Source organism: Phacochoerus africanus, chromosome 6 (assembly GCF_016906955.1).
Source record: "Phacochoerus africanus isolate WHEZ1 chromosome 6, ROS_Pafr_v1, whole genome shotgun sequence".
NCBI lineage: Eukaryota > Metazoa > Chordata > Mammalia > Artiodactyla > Suidae > Phacochoerus > Phacochoerus africanus.
The window spans coordinates 19,674,159-19,697,942 of record NC_062549.1 but is presented as its reverse complement, the minus strand read 5'-3'; the positions used below and the strand labels follow the sequence as shown (position 1 = coordinate 19,697,942).

At 39.5% G+C, this 23,784-nt stretch overlaps 1 protein-coding gene across 1 annotated transcript in view; it reads left to right on the top strand.

Annotated features, from left to right (window-relative positions):
- Positions 1-1,355: 1,355 nt before the first annotated feature.
- COLEC10 (collectin subfamily member 10) overlaps positions 1,356-23,784 on the top strand; it is a 50,591-nt gene continuing 28,162 nt past the window's right edge. The window contains exon 1 of the mRNA XM_047783372.1: positions 1,356-1,598. Within this exon, the coding sequence (XP_047639328.1) occupies positions 1,451-1,598 (148 nt within the window). The 5' untranslated portion in view covers positions 1,356-1,450. The remainder of the gene's footprint in view (positions 1,599-23,784) is intronic.

Here is a 23,784-nt window from a genome sequence, read left to right as displayed (position 1 = left end):
GTTTACTAACCCCAAACCTCCAGTCCATCCTACTCCCTCTGCCCTCTGCCTTCGCAGTCACAAGTCTGTGTCTGTGTGAGCCTGTTTCTGCTTTGTAGATAGCTTCATTTGTGCCATATTTTAGATTCCACATATAAGTGATATCATGTGGTATTTGACTTTCTTACTTCAATTAGTATGAGAATCTCTAGTTGCATCCATGTTGCTGCAAATGGCATTATTTTGTTCTTTTTTATGACTCAGTAGTATTCCATTGTATATTTTATATATATACACCACATCTTCAAAATCTATTCATCTGTTGATGGACATTTAGGTTGCTTTCATGTCTTGGCTATTGTAAATAGTGCTGCAATGAACATAGGGGTGCGTGTATCTTTCTGAATGAATATTTTGTCCGTATATATGCTCAGGAGTGGGATTGCGATATCATATGGTAGTTCTATATTTAGTTTTCTGAGGTACCTCCATATTGTTTTCCATAGTGGTTGTACCAGAGATCTCTATCTCCGTATATACATCAGTAATTGAAGCTATATTATCTCTGTCTATATGTGACCTGCTTTTTAGCAAATGTGATACTGCAAGTTTTTTCCTCCCCATTCAATCAAAAATTTCCTGAAAACACATCTTTAATAAAACCGTCTTGTTGTTTCATCATGCATTTGTACTTGTTACGATTTGTCAACCATTAACATATCATGAGGCAATTGATGCCCCTTCCCCTTTTGGCCCCATCTTTTAAGTAAAGCTTTCTCCACATTTCAGAATATATCTTTAAGATAGTGTACCAGAAGGCTAATTACTAGGGCAGAGGCTATAAACATTTTTAATATTCTTGATTCTTATTGCCCAAGGGCTTTGCAGTGAAGTCATGTTCTTTCCTTTGGGGTTTAGTCCCAAGACAAGTCTTGGTAGCAAGAGAAGGAAACAAGGTCATGGAGAGCAGTGAGAGGAGTATTAGTGTTCAGCTGCCACTAGCAGCGGGTAGTGAATATTTTCTTATGCCAAAGCTCAAAGTTTTGCATAGCAATTATACACTATGTAGGTGATTCGAGAAATCTCTGGCTTAATCTTTCTGGTACCCCAACATTCAAATGCAGTTTGAATAGTAAACCGTCCGTTCATATATTGAGCCAGAGGTATCTCTATCCCCTCTGTTCTCTGGGATGTTTCTACTGACCTGTACACTTGAGTGTTTAGTTTTGAGATAAGTTTCAATAAACTGTTGTCACTTGAAAATAAACAGTCTGGACAATGTATGGTTCATTTGGAACACTGAGAAAATAAACAACCTAGGATATGCTTCCTTCCCGTCTTTATAGCCTTTTTTGGACTGAATGTGTGTTCCAGAGACTTCCCTGTCTTCCCCAAAGAAGAAAATTTTACTTAAAATAAAGCTGCTTATTTGACACTTCTGAGCAACCCTCTTTTGGGGAGAACCACAGCAATGGGTGGCTCTGGAGCTGGACCTCGAAGAAACCAGTTCATCCTCCTGGTGCTCTTTCTTTTGCAGATTCAGAGTCTGGGTCTGGACATCGACAGTCGTCCTACCGCTGAAGTCTGTGCCACACACACAATTTCACCGGGACCCAAAGGTGAGGAAAGAAAAATGAAATTTTCCTATTTAATAAGTATGCTCTCTTACTTCGTCTCTCCACCCCACTCTAGCTCCCAATGACTTTCTCTACTCCCCTCCCTAGAGTCCTCCCACTTGCCTTCTGTCTTGGAAGATCAATGTCTTGTTGCTTATTTAAAAATCTCCCTTGATGTTAGGTAAGAGAATGTTGGGAGGGGGGTGGAGCCCCAGGGCAGGGATGTGATGGAATCTGCCCGGGGCAGAGGGAATTCCTGCTTCCGTGCTGCTCAAGGGTGATACACAAGCAAGACATTGATCTTCAGGAGTTCTTTCCTTAAGAGCATCTCTATTCATGGGCTGTTTTTATTCCAGCTGCTTTCTCATATGGTGCTGATAAAGCTACCAGACAAAAGCTCAGTAAAGTAAAAATGAATTCTTTTATATATTTCATAAATTAATGGGCTCCTTGGTTCCGATGAAGAGGAAGTTTTTCATCTAGGATTGGAGGTAGTATAGAAATGAACATTTCTTTATTTGAAAGTGGAGACTTTAGGGCCAAGTGCCTTCAGCTAAAGGATGAGAGAATACTGCAAACATTTTTTTCAAGGGGTGCCAAGGTCCAAATATGCTTCGAGCAATGGGTTGGTAAAAAATGCTGCTGTTTTCCTGGTCTCAGCTCTGACCCTTTTGTTCTGAAAGTGGTCACTGCAGTACAAATTGCTGTTTCCTTATTAGTAATTCATGCTGTGTTTCTCCAGGCTAGAGGGTGGAAGAACCGCAACTGCTTAAAATTTAAGTAGAAAAAAAAATGGTCTTTAAAAAAAAAAGAAAAAAAGAAAAAAAAAACAGAAATACATTGCCCCATACTTGTCAGTTATTTAAATGTGTATTGCTTAAAGTGCACTTTTCTTAATCAGTGAATTAATTTTCTCCTAAGATTGCAATCCAAGTTTTAACCTTTGATACCACAGAATAAATGCAGGGAGGAAAAATGAGACCTTAGGGCTTCCAAATAATTTCTTGGGTGAACAAATGAATAACACAAGGGCAAAAGTGCAGAAAAGAAAGTTTCGGTTAGAAATAAAGTATTTACTTAAAACTATTACTGGACTTTCCATAGAATAGAGGAAACTATGATTATTCCTCGGGTTTCATGGGAATTGCTAAAAATGAAAGTTTTCCTTGTCTCTGCAAATGGGAGAATCCATTTAAGAGTAGAACTCTTTAATTTTTCTTGCGAACTACAGCTTTCAAACTCAAAGAAAGGACCAAGTGTTGTAAAATAATGTCCAGAATACAGTGCATTCCAATTAAACAATTCTATTCATTCCAACTCATCCAACGTACATTGAATACCTATTAAGTGCTAAGCACTATTTCAGGCACAAGAGATGCATTAAATGATACGCATAAGTATCATGAGCAATGGAGAGAGAAATAATTTAGGAGGGAGAGCAGAGAGCAATTCATTATTGTTGGATACCAGTGTGGGGTCCACCATGGGTCTTCTTCTTGTCATTATTTTACTTAACATATACTTTCTCCCACCTCATTAGAAACTCTCTTAAGATTTAAAACAATAGAAACCTCCTTAACTCTCTTCCTGAGCCTGAAATTACAAAATGATTACAAGGCAGAATGTGACCAAAGGAAAAAGTGAGTGTTCCTGGGGAGGAAAGACTAGGGAAAGAGTCCTCTGGAACCCTGAGTTCCCAAACTAAGTCTGTTACAGACATGGTATGATTTCTCCTTCCATGAGAGCCTGGGGACTTGGCATCAAATGGATTCTAAGTTGCCTTCTTATTTAAGAGATTCCAAGATTCTGGAGTGTACTGAATACCAAGTCCCAGGCATCACATGGGATGCTAAAGCCTTCAAGCTAAGGAAAGACTTGTCCTAGAACTTGTACCTGCATTTCAAGCTGGTGTTAGATTACAAACTCTTGGGGTCAAAGCCCAGTTCACTCATTTTCCTTTGCAAATTGCCTATATGTACAAAAGACACATAGCATCAAGCTAATCATCGCTGCCTTTCCTCTGCTCTATGCACTGTGCTAATCATTGTGGATATACCAAAAGCAAGACTTTTTGTGTCTTCTCTCAAGATATAAACTGTCACTTACCCTACCTCATCCCTTCATGAACATGACTACAGCCCTCTCCACCCTTGACCAAGACAGACTTGTATATTTATCTCTTCAAAAAACAAACAAAAACAGCAAACTTGATGGCTAAGTAAACATTTTAAATAAGTTTCTTAAGAGCAAGCAGTTCTGTATTTTTCTCCATGGCTAACCATCTTAATACCATATTTATCATCCCTGTGCTCAGAAACTTCTAGATACTCTGAGAAACAGACAATAAAAGAAGTTTTCCCTAAATTCATTTTGTAGACTTGAAATTAAATAAAAATATAGATAGTTGTAAATATAAAACCAACAATGCTAATCTGTCAGATAATATGTTTTCTAATACAGAGACACCATTTTTTTATTGCACTATTTCCCAAGCTTGACTTAATGGGAAAAAAAGACATTGGATTCAATCTGCTTGATCTTCAGCATGGTATTACATCTCTTTATGATTTAGTTTATTTATTTGCAAAATGAGCTTCCTCATAGTCCTGTTTTAAGAATAATATCAGGTAATCAATGTAAACTTTAAGCTGTGTAGACATCATGAATAGATACTTAACAAATTCTATTTATCTTTCCTTTTTCCATCTATTTGTCAAAGTCTGTTGTGTAACAGTTTTGAGAATGATAATTGCTCCAGTTATCAAAAGATCTTTGTTGAAAGCCACTTTTATTTATCTTCCTATGCCTTAAATTTTTTATTTTATGCTGCTTAGTAGGAAAAAAAATTTCCCCCATGTCGGTGGTTTCTTCAATTTATGTGAAATTCTGACCTCTAGTGGTTTTGCTTGAAAACAGCAATGACAAGAAATTTTAACAAGAAATATTGAAAAGTAAAACCAATGAATAATTTGGGCAGTGCTTCACAATTTCCATGGAACTCTCAAATACATGATCTTGTATAATTTTCCCAATCTCCTTATTTGGTCGCAATTACTTTAAACTTAGAGCTAAAGAAGCAGTCTCAATGAGACTGGTGGGAGTTCCCAAGTTCTTCCATATGGATGTTGCACAGCCTTGCAGTTTAAATGTTACCCCTGACCTTCTGCCTCTGGGTCCACTCTCATTCAATGACATCTCCTAGTTTCTGTTAGAATCGTGTTTGAAAATACAACCTACTGACCCTTTTTTGATAAGAAATTGATAGGACACTGCCTGAGAACATGGAGTTTGTGTGACCTCACAGCCCAACCCTGCGCTAGACCCCAAAACATGCTGAACGTGATAACCTTCCTCCTCTTTGATAATTAACCCAATTACTTCATCTGTTTGTTTGGAAATTCACACTATTTCACCCTCTTGCTTCTTTTGGCTTCTGCTAGCTTTTCAGTTTCAGAGGTTTTTCTTTAATGATGTGTGTGTGTGTGTGTGTGTGTGTGTTTAGGTTTGTGGCCTCAAAGATCCTTTGCGATCCATCTGGCTCTCTTAACTTCTCCTGTGTCAAACTGCTTTTCCACTTGTGGTTTACTTCAGACACCCTTGCTCTGTCTCCCATTCCTGACCCAGGATCTTTGCACTTGATCTTCCCTCTGTCTCACCCAGTCTTGCCCCAGATCTCCCCAAAGGGAGAGTTCTCATTCTGGTTTCAGCTCAAAAGCCATTTGCACAGTGGGGCCATGACTGACTACCCTCTCACTCTCTGTCATTGTCCCCAGGACACTTTATTCTTTTCACAGACTTACCGCTAAATGAAAATCCCCTTGTGCATTTTTATATTTACAGTCAGTCCTAGAAAGCAAGCTTCATGAAAGCAGGGACTCTGTTCATCTTGCTGAGTATGTTTTCCTACTGCCTGGAAGAGTTCTTGACATCTAGTGATTGCTCGGTAAATGTTTTTGAGTAAATAAATGAACCCAGATTCTCCAGGCTCCCTTGAGAGTTCCTTGAAAACATCCTCCAAGTAGGTCCTGCAGTTCCCAAAATGTGTTGCAATGCTTCCAAGAAAACAACTGCTCTTCGAGGGGGCGGGGCACCATCATTGCACCATTTGTCAGTGGTCAAAGGACTTTCCCACCAGTGGCCACTGGTTTTCTGTCAGCACAGCAGTGCCACAGCTTCCCAGGTGGTCCTCTCTCTTCTTGGTCTGGCCACTAACTCAGAGCACTTCACTCAGCAAGGAAGGCTTTCTGAGGGCATTGCAGCTCCTACAAGTAACCAGAAGGATTCTTCCATGCAAGTGGCCTGTGGTGAACTCATGGGACCTAGAAGGGCTCTCCCTCCTTCGGCATGCTGTAATGACAACCTCAGTCACTTTGGTAGGAGCAGTAATATTAAAACATTGAATAGATGCCGTTGGCCAGGTGCCATGTGAGTGCTATAGAGCCACTTGAACTATCTTGATAGACTTTGAGAAGGAAGACATTGTAATTCTTATCTGACAGATGAAAAAACTGAGGTTCAGATCTATGAAGTCACTAGCCTAGGGCCACACAACTGGAATGTGACAGGTTGAAATTCAATCCACACCTCCTTGGACTCCGTGCTCCAATCAGAGTGCTAGCCCGTCTAATCAGCTGGAGTGGCCCCCAAGTGATGTTAACTGCAACACAGAATTCTACAGGGCAGAATGAAATAGCCACTTGAGGTTTTGCTTAAAGGTCCTTTGGGTCCTTATGGAATTCATGCATGGATGGACCTGGGCACACGTCTGAGCGTCAGACACAGGAGGAACACGTGGCTTTGTCATGATGAAAACCTCGTCTTCTGGGATAATTTCTTTCTCAGAAAACCCTTTACCTGTAGGATATGGGCGTCAATCAGGCCACTCAGTACTGTTTTGAACATGGCTCTGAATCCCAGCAATTGACACACTTGAGTTACCTTCCAGGAGTCTTCTCAGCCTCCAAACAGATGGCCAAGATGCCCAGCAATAGCATCTGGATCATCTTTACCCTCAAATCACACTTCACCTGTAAAGTAATTGTCAGAGCCCAGTTATTTTTACATGTGTGAAAACTGAAGCCCAGAGAGGGAAAATAACTTGTTCAAGGTCACACAGCTGCTTATTGGTGGCAGGGCAAAAACTAGAACTCATCTTCCAGATTCCTAAACCAGTCGTTGCTCCATTCTGCCATGTTATATCATTGTCCTCACGTTTTATCATTCTCATTAGGCATGAAATGATCCTTCCTTGGTTTTTATAAATTAACATTAGAAGAGGAGGTCAGTGTATAAACATGATACAGAATTGTTTTAGCTCGGTCACCTTCATGTAAATTAAGCTGCCGATTTCTTTCTGGTGACTTTCTCAGGGAGGTTAAGCAAGTAGGTATTTTCCCCAAATCTTTAGATTAATTGTATTAATTCACTGGATTCTTTCATTAAGAGCTTTAACATGTGTGTTACACATAAGGACAGACAAAATTTTAAGTGGCTTTGCTTTTGCAACTTTATATTCCAGCGTGTGGATGTTTTAAGCCATTTTTTCCTCTCCTTCTTCTTTTGAATAGATGCCAAGAACACATTTCAAGGTTAGGTCGCGAGGGGAAGCATAAAACTCCAGGCAATCAAAGTGTGGGCAAAGATGAGTCAGGAGGTGCTGAAAGATAATAATTTTAAAAATTAGTTTGTTTCATTTAATAAAGATATATCCTTGGAGTTCCCTTTGTGGTGCAGTGGAAATGAATCCAACTAGTATCTGTGAGGATGCGGGTCTGATCCCTGCTCTCGCTCAGTGGGTTGGGGATACAGCATTGCAGTGAGTTCTGGTATAGGTCATAGACGCAGCTCAGATCCCGCATTGCTGTGGCTGTGGCATAGGCTGGCAGCTGCAGCTCCGATTCTACCCCTAGTCTGAAAACTTCCATATGCCATGGGTGCAGCCCTAAAAGAGGAAAAAAAAAAAATGTATCCTTTACCCACGCTGTTTCTCCCCCCAACTCTCTTGCATAATACTTTGGCTATATATCAAAATATATAATCTTTATCCTCCTCTTGAAAATCTGATATTTACAAGTATAGTAACCTAAGGCTCAGAAAAGGTCAAGAGACTTGCCTTCAGCCAGTTGGATGGGAAGTTAGAAGGGAATTGAATTCAGATCTTATTTGCACTCTTGGTGTTTTTTGTTGTTTGTTTGTTTTCACAGCATCACTAAGAAGGAAAAAAGTTCCAGTGACCCAAATAACATCTAAGACAGTGATCTGGGAAGAGCAATGGATGGGTACATTACTTAACATTCATGTTCTAATTTCCATTTCAATTTTCACAATTGATGAATTAGATTTTAGATTTTATTACAGACTCTTATCATCCATAAGTAAATGAAAATATATTTTTTTAATTTCTCCCCTCTTACCCCTCCAACTTGGAAAGGAGTTTTAGTCAATAGCGCTGAAAGACATGTGTGTTTCATTTAAGTACTTAACTTTGGGAAAGGATAGAAGTAAGAATTTACTAGGGATTGCAGTAATAGGTACTTGCATGTTGATAAATATCGTGGTTTTGGAGATAGAATACATGGTTTTGAATTTGAGCTCTGCCATTTACCTGTCTATGTGATCTTAAGCCTCAATGTGCTCATTTTTAAAATGCAGGTAATGATGTTTCTCAAATGCTTGATTTAAAATTAAAACATGTTTAGCATACAGCTTAGGTTTTTTTTTTATTATTAGATTGTATTGCTATTACTGGTCTCCACATCCCTAAACAAATGCTCACAGGTTGTCACTTTGGCTCTAAAACCAGAAACCAATCAGGGAAATGCACCACCACCTTCTGCTCCTTTCTGCCGTTTCCTGCCTGTTTTCTTCTCGCTGAAAAGCCAACATTTATTCATCGAAGCTCACAAACTTGGGACCACCCTTTCTTTTCACTAATGTTGCCTTCTTTCTGTAGTTCTTCAATGAACCTGGTGCTTCTTATCAGTTAAATAGGAGTAATAATAGTGTAAAGACCCGCTAAGGATATAGTAAGAGCGAATAAATTAAGGCACACAAAGTCAAGCCTATTTTTATATTAGTAACATGGGTGGATAGTGGTGTGACTATTTCAGAAGCTTGTGATGAGAAGTGGGTTAAGCCACACAAAGCACTTAGTACCATCCATGACACATTGTCAAGGACTCTTTAAGTATTAGAAAACCTTAGCAAAACCCAAGGAAGAACAAGAATGTCCTTCCTGTTTCTTCTCCCCCTCTCCCTTCCCCCTCCCTTCTTCTCCTTCTTCCTCCTCCTCTTCCTCCCCCGCCTCCTCCTCCTTCTTCTCCTTGTTCCTCCTCCTTTAAGAAATATTTTGCTTTAGCTACTGTCTGTGCCCTAGGCAGGCAATCCTGTTGGTCTTAGGTTATTAGCCATTTGTGTAAGCCAGACACAACTTGGGTCTCTCTTTATTTGTGTTTATGAAATTCTACTTATGGAAACTTTCTAATTCTTTTAGAAATGGTTTTATTTGGCCATCCACATCTTTTCGGATATTCCAATCAATTACCAGTCTTTCTGGTTTTGCACGGGTATTTGGTCTATAATATTTTATAGTTTTACAAAATTTCTTTATATTTTAGAGCTTTTTCTGCCCTTTTATAAAATAATCATAAATACATATGGTTAAAATCTGACACTCAGAGGCTTGAGTGAAGTAGCATCTAAATAAGTTTTTTGTAGTGAGTGTTCTTGATTTGAAACTCAAGCATCATTTTTGGTCTATTTATAATACTTGTATCTGTGAAATCAATTATATGAGTAGGAGTTTAAAATTTACAAAGGGTTTATCCATTATTTTGCTTAAGCTCCACTGACATACTACAACCATCATTATCTCTATTTAAAGAGAAGGAAATACAACACAGTCCTCTTGTGTGTGACCTTTCTGAAGGTCATTTATTTGACATATCAACCAGGTATGAGTGTATATGCAAAGCATTACAATATTGGTTGCGGTCAAAGATAGTTTACGTGGAGTTGTTCTGCTAGGCCTGAGATGAACAAATTTCTAGAAAAAGATTTTGATATTCAGAGCCAACAGTGATGACCAAGTGAGTGACCAAATGACAGGACAAGCAGAAGGAAGAGGCCCATATGTCCAGTGGGAAGTTGGGAGATGAAGTGAGGCTCCAACAAGGTGCCCCAGCCCAAATAGAAGTCCCCAAAGAGACTGGAGATACTAGTATACCACAAAGGAGGGTCTGGAACTGATTTATCCGTGTTGCTCTAGCAGTTGAAGAGCAAGGCTGGATATTGCTACCAATGATCTGGACAAAGTGAGTACCAGGCCACAGACACAGACCAAATACACTGAAATGAAGCTCACATAGCATGTACAAAGTCAAGGGATGTGACCTGATTTCCTGGGTTAGAGTACTCCTAAGGTGATATTATATTTTTATTAAAATGATCAATTTCAAATTAACATATATGTATATATAGATCTGTATCTGTAGATATAGATATTATCTCCTAATGATCAAGGGAAGCAGTATCATGTTGGTATTATCCTAATGTCGCCCAGCCAAACTAACATGAAAATTTTTCCTGCTCCCAATCTTTTTTGATGGACTGACATTTTAACGCTAAACAAATGAGTGCATGCAAAATTAAACTGTCCTTCACAGCTGTCAAGATGTTCCTGTACCTGCCTAAAAAGCTTTGTTACTGAGAGCTGAATCTACCAAAATGCATCATTCCACTTCCTGTGTTCATATATCCCTTTCTAGGGTTTTTTTTTTTTTTTTTTTTGAATTAGAAATATGAGTGGGGTAGGAGGTTAGGGCATAGGATTCTGCCATGTCAAAAAGTATCACCAGGAGTTTCCGTCGTGGCGCAGTGGTTAATGAATCCGACTAGGAACCATGAGGTTGCGGGTTTGGTCCCTGCCCTTGCTCAGTGGGTTGACGATCTGGCGTTGCCGTGAGCTGTGGTGTAGGTCGCAGATGCGGCTCAGATCCCGCGTTGCTGTAGCTTTGGCATAGGCTGGTGGCTACAGCTCCAATTAGACCCCTAGCCTGGGAACCTCCACATGCCGCGGGAGCAGCCCAAGAAATGGCAAAAAGACAAAAAAAAAAAATAATAATAATAATAAAAAGAAAAAGCTTTAAGGTATCTTAAAAAAAAAAAAAAGTACCACCAGCCATCCCTGGCTCAAGGTGGAGGTGGGTTGGTGGGGTGATCCAGGGTGCCAAGTTGGCACCCATATGAAGTGTCATGAGTGATGCTGTCAGTGCCCCCAAGAAGCAGACGAAGGTCAAGACATCACAAGACAAATATGAATTGAATTGTTTGATGTGTACCTGACATGCTTGCACTCCTCAAAAAAATACAATAAAAAATTAAAAAAAGCATCACCAGCGTTAACAAAGTTATTGACTCAATTTTCTGCTCATTAAAGACCTAGTCTTGGAACTGGGATATCAAAGGAGAAGGAAGTTGGTGTAATTAGACCTCCTTTTGAGTAAATAGGATTGATGTGTTTTAATCAGGTAGAATACAGTATTATTTTCCCTATCTTAGCTCCAGTGGCTTCTGTGTAAATAGTCATATATTTCATTATGCTTTGTTAATTTCCATTGTACCTTAGATTTTATTTTTTCTTCTCTCTCTCTCTTTTCAGTTTTCATAGCTATTCTGTAGAAGCTGTGATATTTATCAGATCTGACCAGCCAAATGATAGTTTAAACCAGAGGAGCCCATAGAAGTTTTTGAGTAGGAGATTGATGTAATTAAATTTGTTCTTCAGGTAGATAAATCTCTTGGAAGGGGTGGCAATAGACAGAAGGATGTGAGAAACTCCTGGTGGAACATGACTGAAAAACAAGACATAAATTAGTGCAGCTAGGAGAGGGAGAAAGGGGTATATTAGAGAGATATTTCAGAAGCAAAATTGGTAGGTTATAATGAGTTTCAAGCTGTGTTTGAGCTGCCTGTGGACATCCAGATGGGAAAGTCCAGTAGGCCGTTGAAAACAGAAATAATAAATATTTTTTTAGGCATTTCCTCTCTACAAAAGCTAATCACATGACCTACAGTCTCAACTCTTAGTTTTTATATTTTGTCTTATTTATTGATCATTACTGGGGGGACTGCTTTTCTCGGGTTGGGATATCCATGGATCAGGATGTTTGTTTATATTCTTGAACAGTTACAACTTACATTTAATATCAATACTACTCTTTTTTCTTTGCATTTATTTCTGCTCCGCTTTGTACTGCAAGGAATTTTAGCCAGAATATTGTTATGTTACATCCATCGAGTGTTGTGAACTGGAGATGGGCACTTGCCATCTGCCTCTACAAGGATTAAATCTTGAGCTGCCACAGCTGCTGACCCTCACCATCCCCTGGAAGGAGTTCAGGGTGGAGATGAGGAGTGAGACACTCTGTGCTCTGGGAAAACTGGCAGGACAGGTCTTCAGATTGTTCATATTTTCAGGGGAAGATTTTATGAGCCCCATCCTTGCATTTCCTTGTATCTAGAAAAAAAAAGCATAAAGTCCGTCATGGCGACGTCTGTTCCTCGCAACCAGCAGTGACATTCACGAGACCAGCAACAACCTTCTATAAGATGTGTCCTTGATTGCATGCACCTCTTCCTGCACCAAAATGATATATGCACTAACATCTCCCCCGGCCTCTTTGGAGCGGTATTTCAAAGCTATCTGAAAAGCCGCCTCCAGGGCTATAGTCCTCGTTTTGCCCCAAATAAAACTTTCCTCTCAACTTTTAGGTGTTGCATAGTTTGAATATTTTTTGACAGTGTTGTAAATATTTCAATGCCAGAAGCACAAGTCTCTGGAACAGTACTTACCAGCAAGGGCGTGGCAAATCCATTCAACCAAGGAGTAAGCTGACAAGGCCATTGCTTCCCCTTGGCCTCTTCTTTGTATCCCTCTAATGACTAGGGGCTAGAAAGTCTAGGGGCCTATTGGAAGACATTGTGATTATGTGTTTTTTGAGGGCTCATTGCATTCCAGGTACTGTTTACCCCTTCATCTGTAATTATCATATTCCCTCCTCTCCACAACACTCTGGAAGGTATTTCACTATTCTGATTTATTAATGAGGAAGCTGAGGCTGAAAGAATGGATGTGCATTGCTAAAGTTTCACAGTCTGAATGATCCTGGAAGCCTGTTCTTCTCCCTGCGTTGTATGTTGCAGAAACCCACCACTCAGACCTAGAGGGGTGGCATCCCTCCCTTGGATGTGTTTCTATTGACTTGGCTGTGAATGCATTTTAATAATGAATGACACACACAGACAGAAGAAAATCGGCCCCACAAAGCTTAATGTTGTATTTTTCATTATGGACAATGTTAGTTGTTTTTTATTTTGTTTTCCTCTCTGTTACTCAGGGATGCAGTGACTGCAAAAGACTTGCAGGTTTCAAGAAGGAATTATTTTTAACCCAGATAAGCCTGAAAACAAAGAACAGGTGCTTTGTAATTCGAGTAGGAAAGATTGCAGGATTCTTGAAATTCTCACTTTTCTTTGCTAGGTTACAAAGGAATGAGGTGAAGGGGGAATGAAGTTTATGGGTGCCTGGAATTAATGGGGCACAATAAAGGGATTGGTTGACATCATGGTCATGCATATTAACAACCCAGCTTGGACCATAGTAAACCCCAATAAATATTACCTGCTGTCATTATTGCTGTTGATATTATCATTAGATAAATTAGTCACAATGTATGTATCTCCTTACGTGTTGTATTTCCTTGTATTTGCTTTGCATATTACTATTAAAAAGCACTTCCGTTTTATTTCCCTGTTTGGTATGTTATCTTGTCATCTGAGGAGAGAGCAGTATAGATGAGTATAAACCTAGTCTCCTTCCCTCTATGTCAGCTGAAGAAAATGCACAACGTGGATTTTTTTTGTGGTGCGACAGGTTAAGGACTGAGTATTGTCACTGCCGTGGCTCAGGTCACTGCTGTGGCACATGTTCAGTTCCTGGCACAGGAACTCCCACATACCATAGATGTGGCCAAAACAAACAAACAACAACCCCCCCCCAAAAAAAAAACCAAAAAACAAAACACACAAAATGAGAGTTGTGAGTTAAGTTTTTCTTGGGGCAAAATGAGGGCTGTAGGCCTGGAGGCAGCATTTCAGATAGTTCTGAGAAACTGGCTCCAGAGAGGTAGGGTGAGAGGTCAGCATATAAGTGACTTGGGTGAAGGGGGTACGTGCCGTCAAGCACGCATCTCACAGAAGGTTGCTGCTAGTCTCATGAAGATTACTGCTAGCCATAGGAGCAGATATCACCAAGAAGGATTTTAGTGCTTTTCTAGATATGAGGAGATGCAAGAATTGGGCTCATAAAAACTTCCCCTGAAAATATCCAACAATCTGAAGACCCGTTCTGCCAGTTTTTCCCAGAGCATGGTGTCTTACTCCTGATCTCCACCCTGAGCTCCTTTCAGGGGGAGCTGAGGGTCAGCAGCTGCGGCAGCTCGAGATTTAATCTTTGTAGAGACAGGTGGCAAGTGCCACTTTCCAGTTGGCACCTACATCATTGATCTTTCCAAAGTCTCACCTTGTTAGATGCCAGCAGAATGCGTGATAGTTTCCCTTTCGTAACCCTCATGACATTTACAAGACCTTGGTTTTGGTGCCTCCTTCCCACCAAACTTTTAGGCTTTGATCATGTCTTAGCCGAGGTAATACTGTGCCTCTAGGGTCCAACGCAGAACGGTAGCTAGTAGAAACTCAATAAATATTTGTTCAAGGAATGAATGAGTGAACAATTGTGAAGTTTTGAACAGCTCTTGAGAACAAAGTGTAGAATGTCTGCCCTTATCACAAGGAACTTACACTCTAAAGTTAAATAACAATGCATTTTTAAATAACACTTCAAGAAGGCAATGAGAAAGTAGTAACAAGGAACCAGATGGTGAATTACCAGGGAAATAATTCTATCAATAAAGTCAGGGAATTTAGAATTTAATTGAGACAAGACTCACGGGTAGGATTTATAATAGGAGAAAAGGACCACACTGCCTTTATATTATTTATGATTTATTTTTAAATTGCAAGAGTACTTCAGGCTTAACACATAACATGTATAAATGCATACAAAATAAAGATATATAAAGAAAAGCTAATGATTTCACTGTGACACTTCCCATTTCGGATCCAATTATCTCATGTAACCAATAGCTTGTATTAACACTTTTCTCTGTATTTGTTCTATTTATTTGTTCTTTCCTCTAAATGGGATCATATGTGTATGACTCTCCAAGAGACATTCTTTATATAACATCTATCAGAGATCTTTCTTTCAATATTTTTAGAAGTTGCATAATATTCCTCATATTTTCATCAGTGTCATGATGATAAACTTTCAGACTACTTATGGTTTTTGTTTTTGTCACTACAGCAAACATTCTCATATATACGTTTGTTCTCACAGTTAGTCCCATAAAATAGATTCCCTAAGGTAAAAAAGAGTATGTGTATTTTTTTTAATCACTATTGACAGGTTATTTTCTGGAACTGTTGTAGCAATTTATGTTGCCAAAGGCAATGGCTGAGTGCTTTCTGTATCTATAGCACTTTGGGATGCAATTACTCTTTTAAAATTATTAGTAAATCTTATGGAAAAATATTATATAGACATTTATACATGTGTATGTTTTTCTCACTAATACTGTGGGCATTTTCATCTATCATTTATTCATATTTTTAGGTATCTTTTTATTTCATATATTTGTGGATAAGCTTTATATATATATATATATATGTGGTATCTTTTATCATTTAAAATTTAATTTCTGGAGTTCCCGTTGTGGCGCAGTGGTTAACGAATCCAACTAGGAACCATGAGGTCACGGGTTCGGTCCCTGCCCTTGCTCAGTGGGTTAAGGATCCGGCGTTGCTGTGAGCTGTGGTGTAGGCTGCAGATGCGGCTCGGATCCCGCGTTGCTGTGGCTCTGGCGTAGGCCGGTGGCTACAGCTCCAATTTGACCCCTCGCCTGGGAACCTCCATATGCCATGGGAGTGGCCCAAGAAATAGCAAAAAGACCAAAAATAAATAAATAAATAAATAGTGTCAGCATATCCTTTAAAAAAAATAAATAAAATAAAATTTAATTTCTCATATGGTCATATACATCTTTTATTTTATAACTTTTTTTTTCCTAAAGAGACATTTTAGAGAGAAAACCATGTGCCTTTCAATGGAGGCACAAATTGAATGACATTTTAATGAACGATGAGTAGACAAGTTGGGCAGGAATAGAGGGTTATGCAGATCAATGTCAGAAAATAATGTGGGAAAGTTCCATTGATGCCAGTTTGTGGAAGTCCAAACGCTAGCCTAATTAGTTTAGACTTTGCCTATAAACACAGAGGAATTGTTGAAATGTTTGAATGGGGCAGTTTTATAATAAAACGTGATTTTATAAAGCTTAGTTTGCAAGATGGTTTGAAAAAGTGAAGTTCAGATCTAAAGAAACCAGTATTTCAACAACTATTTATCTAATAAACACCATTCTGGGCACTTGTAATCACTAGTGAATAAAAACCATTGAGACCATTTAGGCATCACCTGCAAAGAACAGGGGTTACGAGGATACGAAAAGGTGTAATGATAGCAGTAGAGACAGAAGGATAAAGTAGGATGGACTTGAGAAAAAATAAGAATCAAAAAGATTAGAGCATTGTAGTGAGATTGGGAAATGGTGAATCAAAATAGGAAATAAAAACCTGAGGTGAGGGGGAAGATTTGTGAACAGATCTTGTTTTTTTTGTCTTTTCTAGGGTCGCACCCACGGCAAGTGGAGGTTCCCAGGCTAGGGGTAGAATCCCAGCTGTAGCTGCCAACCTACGCCAGAGTCACAGCATCGCGGGATCTGAGCCATGTCTGCGACTTACACCACAGCTCACGGCAATGCAGGATCCTTAACCGACTGAGCGAGGCCAGGGATCGAACCCGCAACCTCGTGGTTCCTAGTCGGATCCATTAACCACAGAGCCATGACAGGAACTCCATGTGTACAGATCTTACTCAACTTACAATGGGGTTACATACTGATAAACTCTTCCTAAGTTGAAAATATCATAGTCAGAAATGCATTGCATACCTAACCTAGAGAACATTATAACAGCTTAGCCTGCCTTAGCCGTGCTATGAATACTTACATTAGCCTATGGTTGGGCAAAAGTATCTTTTGAAAAATAAAGTGTTGCATATCTCAGGTAATATATATCCTACTGCACTGAAAGTAAAAACCAGAATGGTTGTATGGGTACAGATGGTTGTCACTGTGTCAATTGTTCACCCTCATGATCATATGGCTGGCTGGGAGCTACAACTGCCCCTGTCCAGAATCCAGAGAGGGTATGGTATGTACTGCATATTGCCAGCCTAGGAAAAGAGCAAAATTCAAAATTTGAGGTATAATTTCTGCTGAATGCGTATGGCTTTTGCACCATTATAAAGTCAAAAAATTGTTTGTGTATTTTAGAGATTAGGCCCCTGTCAGTTGCATCATTTGAAACTATTTTCTCCCATTCTGTGAGCTATCTTTTTGTTTTCTCTTTGGTTTCCTTTGCTGTGCAAAAGCTTGTCAGTTTGATTAGGTCCCATTGGTTTATTTTTGCTTTTATTTCTGTTACTTTGGGAGACTGACCTGAGAAAACATTTGTAAGGTTGATGTCAGTCAATGTTTTGCCTATGTTCTCTTCCAGGAGTTTGATGGTGTGTTATATTTAAGTCTTTCAGCCATTTTGAGTTTACTTTGGTGCATGGTGTGGAGGTGTGTTCTAGTTTCACTGATGTGCATGCAGCTGTCCAGGTTTCCTAGCAATACTTGCTGAAAAGACTGCCTTTTTCCCATTTTATGTTCTTGCCTCCTTTGTCAAAGATTAATTGACCAAAGGTGTCTGGGTTTATTTCTGGGTTCTCTATTCTGTTCCATTGGTCTGTCTGTCTGTTTTGGTACCAGTCCCACACTGTCTTGATGACTGTGGCTTTGTAATATTGCTTGAGGTCTGGGAGAGAGATGCCTCCTGCTTGGTTTTTGTTCCTCAGAATTGCTTTGGCAATTCTGGGTCTTTTGTGGTTCCATATAAACTTTTGGACTGTTTGTTCTAGTTCTGTGAAAAATGTCGTGGGTAATATGATATGGATTGCACTGAATCTGTAGATTGCTTTGGGTAGTATGGCCATTTTTACAATGTTAATTTTTCCAACCCAGGAGCATAGAATATCTTTCCATTTCTTTACATCTTCTTTAATTTCCTTGATTAATGTTTTATAGTTATCGGCATGTAAGTCCCTTACCTCCTTGGTCAGGTGTATTGCCAGGTATTTGATGTTTTGAGGTGTAATTTTAAAAGGTATTATATTTCTGTATTCCTTTTCTCATATTTCATTGTCAGTACAAACAACTTATACAACTCAACAACAAAAAAAACCAACAGCCCAATTGAAAGATGGGCAAAGGACCTGAATAGACAGTTCTCCATGGAAGATGTACAGATGGCCAACAAGCACTTGAAACAATGCTCAACATCCCTGATTATTAGAGAAATGCAAATCAAAACTACCATGAGATACCACCTCACACCAGTCAGAATGGCCATCATTAATAAGTCCACAAAGAACAAATGCTGGAAGAGGTGTGGAGAAAAGGGAACCCTCCTGCACTGCTGATGGGAATGTAAGCTGGTACAGCCACTATGGAGAACAGTATGGAGGTACCTTAGAAAACTATACACAGAACTACCATATGACCCCGCAATCCCACTCTTGGGCATATATCTGGACAAAACTCTACTTTGAAAAGATACATGTAGGAATTCCCATCGTGGCTCAGTGGTTAACAAATCCAACTAGGAACCATGAGGTCATGGGTTTGATCCCTGGCCTTGCTTGATGGGTCAAGGACCTGGCATTGCCGTGAGCTGTGGTGTAGGTCGCAGAAGCAGCTTGGGTTCCACATTGCTGTGGCTCTGTCATAGGCTGGTTGCTACAGCTCTGATTAGACCCCTAGCCTGGGAACCTCCACATGCCATGGGTGCAGCCCTAGAAAAGACAAAAAGACAAAAAAAAAAAAAAAAGGACACATACACCCGCATGTTCATTGCAGCACTATTCACGATAGCCAACACATGGAAACAACCCAAATGTCCATCCACATATGACTGGATTAGGAAGATGTGGTATATATACACAATGGAATACTACTCAGCCATAAAAAAGAACAAAATAATGCCATTTGCAGCAACATGGATGGAACTAGAGACTGTCGTCCTGAGTGAAGTAAGTCAGAAAGAGAAAGACAAATCCCATATGATACCACTTATATCTGGAATCTAATATAGGGCACAAAGGAACCTTTCTATAGAAAAGAAAATTATGGACTTGGAGAATAGATTTGTGGTTGCCAAGGGGGAAGGGAAGGGAGTGGGAGGGACTGGCAGCTTGGGGTAGATAGATGCAGAATGTTGCCTTCGGTATGAATTAGCAATGGGATCCTGCTGTGTAGCACTGGCAACTCTGTCTAATCAATTATGATGGAACACATAATGTGAGAAAAAAGAATGTATACGTGTATGTGTAACTGGGTCACCGTGCTGTACAGTAGGAAAAAAAATATGTGTGTATATATATATATATATAAATGATAAAAAAATAAAAAATAAAGTCAAAAAATTATTAAGTCAAACCGTCGTAAATCAGGGACCGTCTGTATTTACCTGGGCTGCCTTAGTTATTTATCAGCCATCACCATAGACCTTCCAGCAAGCTGAAGTCAATTCATTAATCAGCCATTATTGAGAACGACATTTCAATCAATTACTAATTAATGCGACTGTATTTTCATTAAGCTCACACCTACCCGTCTTGTCTTTAAGGATGTTACTCCTTTTGTTTTGAAAGCTTTATTGAGAAAGCACTTAGTGCATCTGAGACCCTGTGCCAAGTACTAGGGGTACCAAGAAAATAATATATCACCCATGACCTGTCTGTCATCTGTGACACAGTGTAGTGGATGCTATGAAGTCCAATGGGAGTTCTCTTCAGAGAATGAGATTAATCCTGACTGCTCAAGATGGAGATGGGGGCAGGAAAGTCTGTATTGAGAAGAGTCTTGGGTAAAGGAAGTGATACGATGGCTGGACCTGTAGAGTGCATGGAACTGGACAGAAGATAAAAGTCCACATGACTTTTATTGATGAGAACATTTTAGTATCAGTCCGCCCTAATATAATATATTGACCAATTTGGATTTTAGCTTTTTCTTTTGCACTTCCCTTGAGACATAAGTTTATTCTGGTGGAGCCCAATGCAAAGATCCCATTTATTTCTTCGTGAGAAAGAACAGGGGAGAGTTTTAAGTGTGGACAGGTGAGTTAGGTATTTTCTCCTTGATGCTCTTTCTCAACTGCTACTCTTCCAGCATCTCACAGTAATTGGATGTTTACTTGCTCATTCTCTCCCAAAGTTTTGATCTCATAAGAAGACCCTTATTCTCTTGATCAGTGTTTAGTAGTTATATTAGTAAGGAACCCTTGTTTGCAAGTGAAAGAAATCAAAAACAAACCCAACTTAAACTGGTTAATCACACAACCAAACAGAGGAAAGAAGGGGGATTTAAACATTCAGGTAACAGGGAGGGTTTCAAGCTGAGCTGTATCCAAGCATGTGTGATGTGTTCAGAATCAAACACATCTTGGTTCTGTTTTTCCCTATAATGACTTCATTTTAAAGAAAGTGCTTATTTTGTAGCGGTAAAATAAATTCAGATGCTTCAATAATAATCTGTTCTCTGTGCAACCTCTGCAGAAAGAGCAAGTTTCCTCTTTTGAAATCTATAACTGCCTGAGTTATTGTGGAGACTCACCTACCAAGTAAGATTTAATGGCTCTTGTTGGGCCACCTGTCCATTGCTGAACCAATTGTTATAGAGAAGGTTCAAACCACAGGGATTGAGAATAAGAAAGTGTTGTTTCTAGAGTCCCCATTGTGGCTCAGTGGTAACAAACCTGACTAGTATTCATGAGGGTGCAAGTTCGATCCCAGGGCTCATTCAGTGGGTTAAGGACCTGGTGTTTCCATGAGCTGTGGTGTAGGTCCCAGACAAGTCTTGGATCTGGCATTGCTTTGGCTGTGATGTAGGCTGGCAGCTGCAGCTTCAATTTGACCCCTAGCCTGGGAACTCCCATATGCCAAGGGTGCAGTCCTAAAAAGCAAAAAAAAAAAAAAAAGTGTTGTTTCTTATGGAAAACTGCTGGACTGTTACCAGAAGTAACAGGTAGAAGATTCCAGTTAGGGGAAAGCAATAGATGCCCGCTATACATGCACTATTTTGTGATTAAGGAGTACACACTGTGCAATGGAATCCTCTGTGAACTTTGCCATCCATAACATCATTTCATATTCAAATAACTCCATGAGAGAAGTGTAACTATCTCAGTTTTTGAGGGTAGGAAACTGAAATAGAGAGGGCAATTATTTAGTATAAGATTAAAGAGCCATTAGGTGGCGATTTAGGATTTAAGCTTAGGTCTCTGTAACTACGATTTAGTTTGCTAGAGCTGCCATAACAAAATAACACAATCTGGGTGGCTCAAACAACAGAAACTTATTGTCTTACAGTTCTGGAGACTGGAAGTCCAAGGTCAAAGAGTTGGCAGATTTGGTCTCTCTTAGCCCAGACCTCTTCTTGGCTTGCAGATGGCTGTCTTCTCTGTCCTTAGGTGGCCTTTTCAGGGATGCGTGCATGCATCCCTCATGTTCCTTGGTGTGTCCAGCTTTCCTCTTCTCATAAGGACTCCAGTCAGATTGGATTAGGACTGCCCTAAAAGCCACAATTTAACTTAACCACTCTTTTAAAGGCCTTATATCCAAATACAGTCCCATTTTGAAGTGCTGGGGTAGAGCTTCAACACATGAATTTGGGGGAGAAGACACAATTAAGCCCATAACAGACTATAAAACTCCTGTTCTGTCTATTGCACCAAGCTTCTGGAGGAAGCTTGGATGAGGGTCCTGTCACCGATTCAACTTGAATAGACCTGCGGTTCTGAAGGCAGTGTCCCTTAGCAAATTTCACCTTGTTTGAGAGCTGCTGTCTTCCTTATAAGATTCTCCCTAAGTCAGCTTTTCCCCTTAAAGGCATGCAGTTTCCTATCAACTAAGATGAACATAATTCTTTCATTATCATATCCCAACTGAGGACAAGAATCAAGATATTTTGTCAATACTTTAAATGTATTAGGAGAGAGTTCCCATCATGGCTCAGCAGAAATGAATCTAACATCCATGAGGATACAGGTTCAATCCCTGGCCTTGCTCAGTGGGTTAAGGATCTGGCATTGTCATGAGCTGGGGTGTAGGTCTCAGATGTGGTTCAGATCCAGCATTGCTATGGCTGTGGCTGTGGGGTGGGCCAACAGCTGCAGCTCCAACCCCTATGCCATGGATGTGGGCCTAAAAAGACAATAAATAAATGAATAAACAAACAAATTAATTAATTAATGTATTAGGAAAAGTATTATTGTTTTACTTCATGCACATTGTCTTATTTCATGCACATTCATCATAACTAGGTGAGGTAACCTTAGAGAAGAATCTCAGTAAAATACCTTAGAGGACCTGTGGGCTGCAGTCATACTTTTACTAATCATGGAGAAACATACTATTTTTTATTGTTCATAAGCAAGATTGGCCAAGGTCTGGGTCATCCCTATCCACAGAAAAGCTGCCTCGTGGCCATGATGATGGGAAGCGTGATATTTGCAAAACATTTTTCATTTAGAAGTCGTGATTGCTCAACTTTTATGCTTTCATTAAAAGGAATATGAAGAAAATTGCCCCTCACACTTTCAAATGAAAAATGATGCTATGATGAAATATCACCCATGAGTCTGTAATCCCTCTACACTGTATACCCAATGCTACCTTCAGGGGATCAGTAAGCCATACCTGGTTTAAATTAGAGATAATCGTCTCCTTTTGGCTCCCATTCACCAGGTGATGAGTGCCAGCTCTAGGGTATAAACCATTTAGACAAAGAATCCCACCTTCAGGCAGTGGGCAGGAGCTATACAAGAAAGACAAGACAGGGAATAAAGGAAGTGAGAAATCTTATTATTGATTTCTTTCTCTGCCTGCAAAATTCCCATACCTAAACTATTAAAATGCATCAAAGTACCACACGTCTCAGAGTGAGGAAAAAGCCTTCAACTGGGAAGACTCAACATATAGATACTCTAGTTATTGCCAATTACAGATAAAACAGAAACTTTGAAAGGCTAAATATCACACCTAAATTCACAAAGCTGGAAAGTGACATAACTAGGACTTGAACTCAGGATGTGTAAGAGTGGAGCCTGTGGGCTTCATCAGTATTCTTCCCAGTTTCCTGGGAACTGTGGTCTTCAGTGAATGACCAGTGGGAAATTTGTCTTCTTCTAACCCCTCTGGTCATGGCAGGTTCTCAATCTATTAGTAGCCTTTTCAGAGGAGAAAAAGAAATGATTTGTCATGATTTCTCTTCAAAGAACCTAGCTTTACTTCTCTGACTGTCCTAAGTGCGTGCTTCTTTTTTTATTCAATTATATACAGCCCAGCAGTATAGGCTCAAAGTGAACAAGATCACAAAACCCTATGAAGGTGACTTTAGAAAATTCCTGCAGCCTATTAAAAATTAAGACTGATATTGTGATATCTGGTTTACATAGGAGAATGTTCTTACCTTTTAGAGACACTTGCTGAAGAATTTAAGAAATACGATATGAAGTCCATAATTTAGTTTTTTAAAAAATCAGTTAAAATACATAGATGAAGCAATGACAATTTGTTAATTGTTAAAACTCAGTAGTGGGTGTATATTTACTCATCTATCTTTGTGTGAAAATATTCATATTTATAGCAATGAGTAAAAAATGCATAGTTAAATAAAAAAGTAAATAAAGATTATGTGGTAAGGATTGAGATACTGAATACAAAAGCCGGTTCAAAAGAGATGTCCCCTTCTGGTGTTCCCGTCGTGGCTCAGCAGTTAACGAATCTGACTAGCACCCGTGAGGACACAGGTTCGATCCCTGGCCTTGTTCAATGGGTTAAGGAGCTGGTGTTGCCATGAGCTGAGCTGAGCTGTGGTGTAGCTTGCAGACATGTCTCAGTTACTGC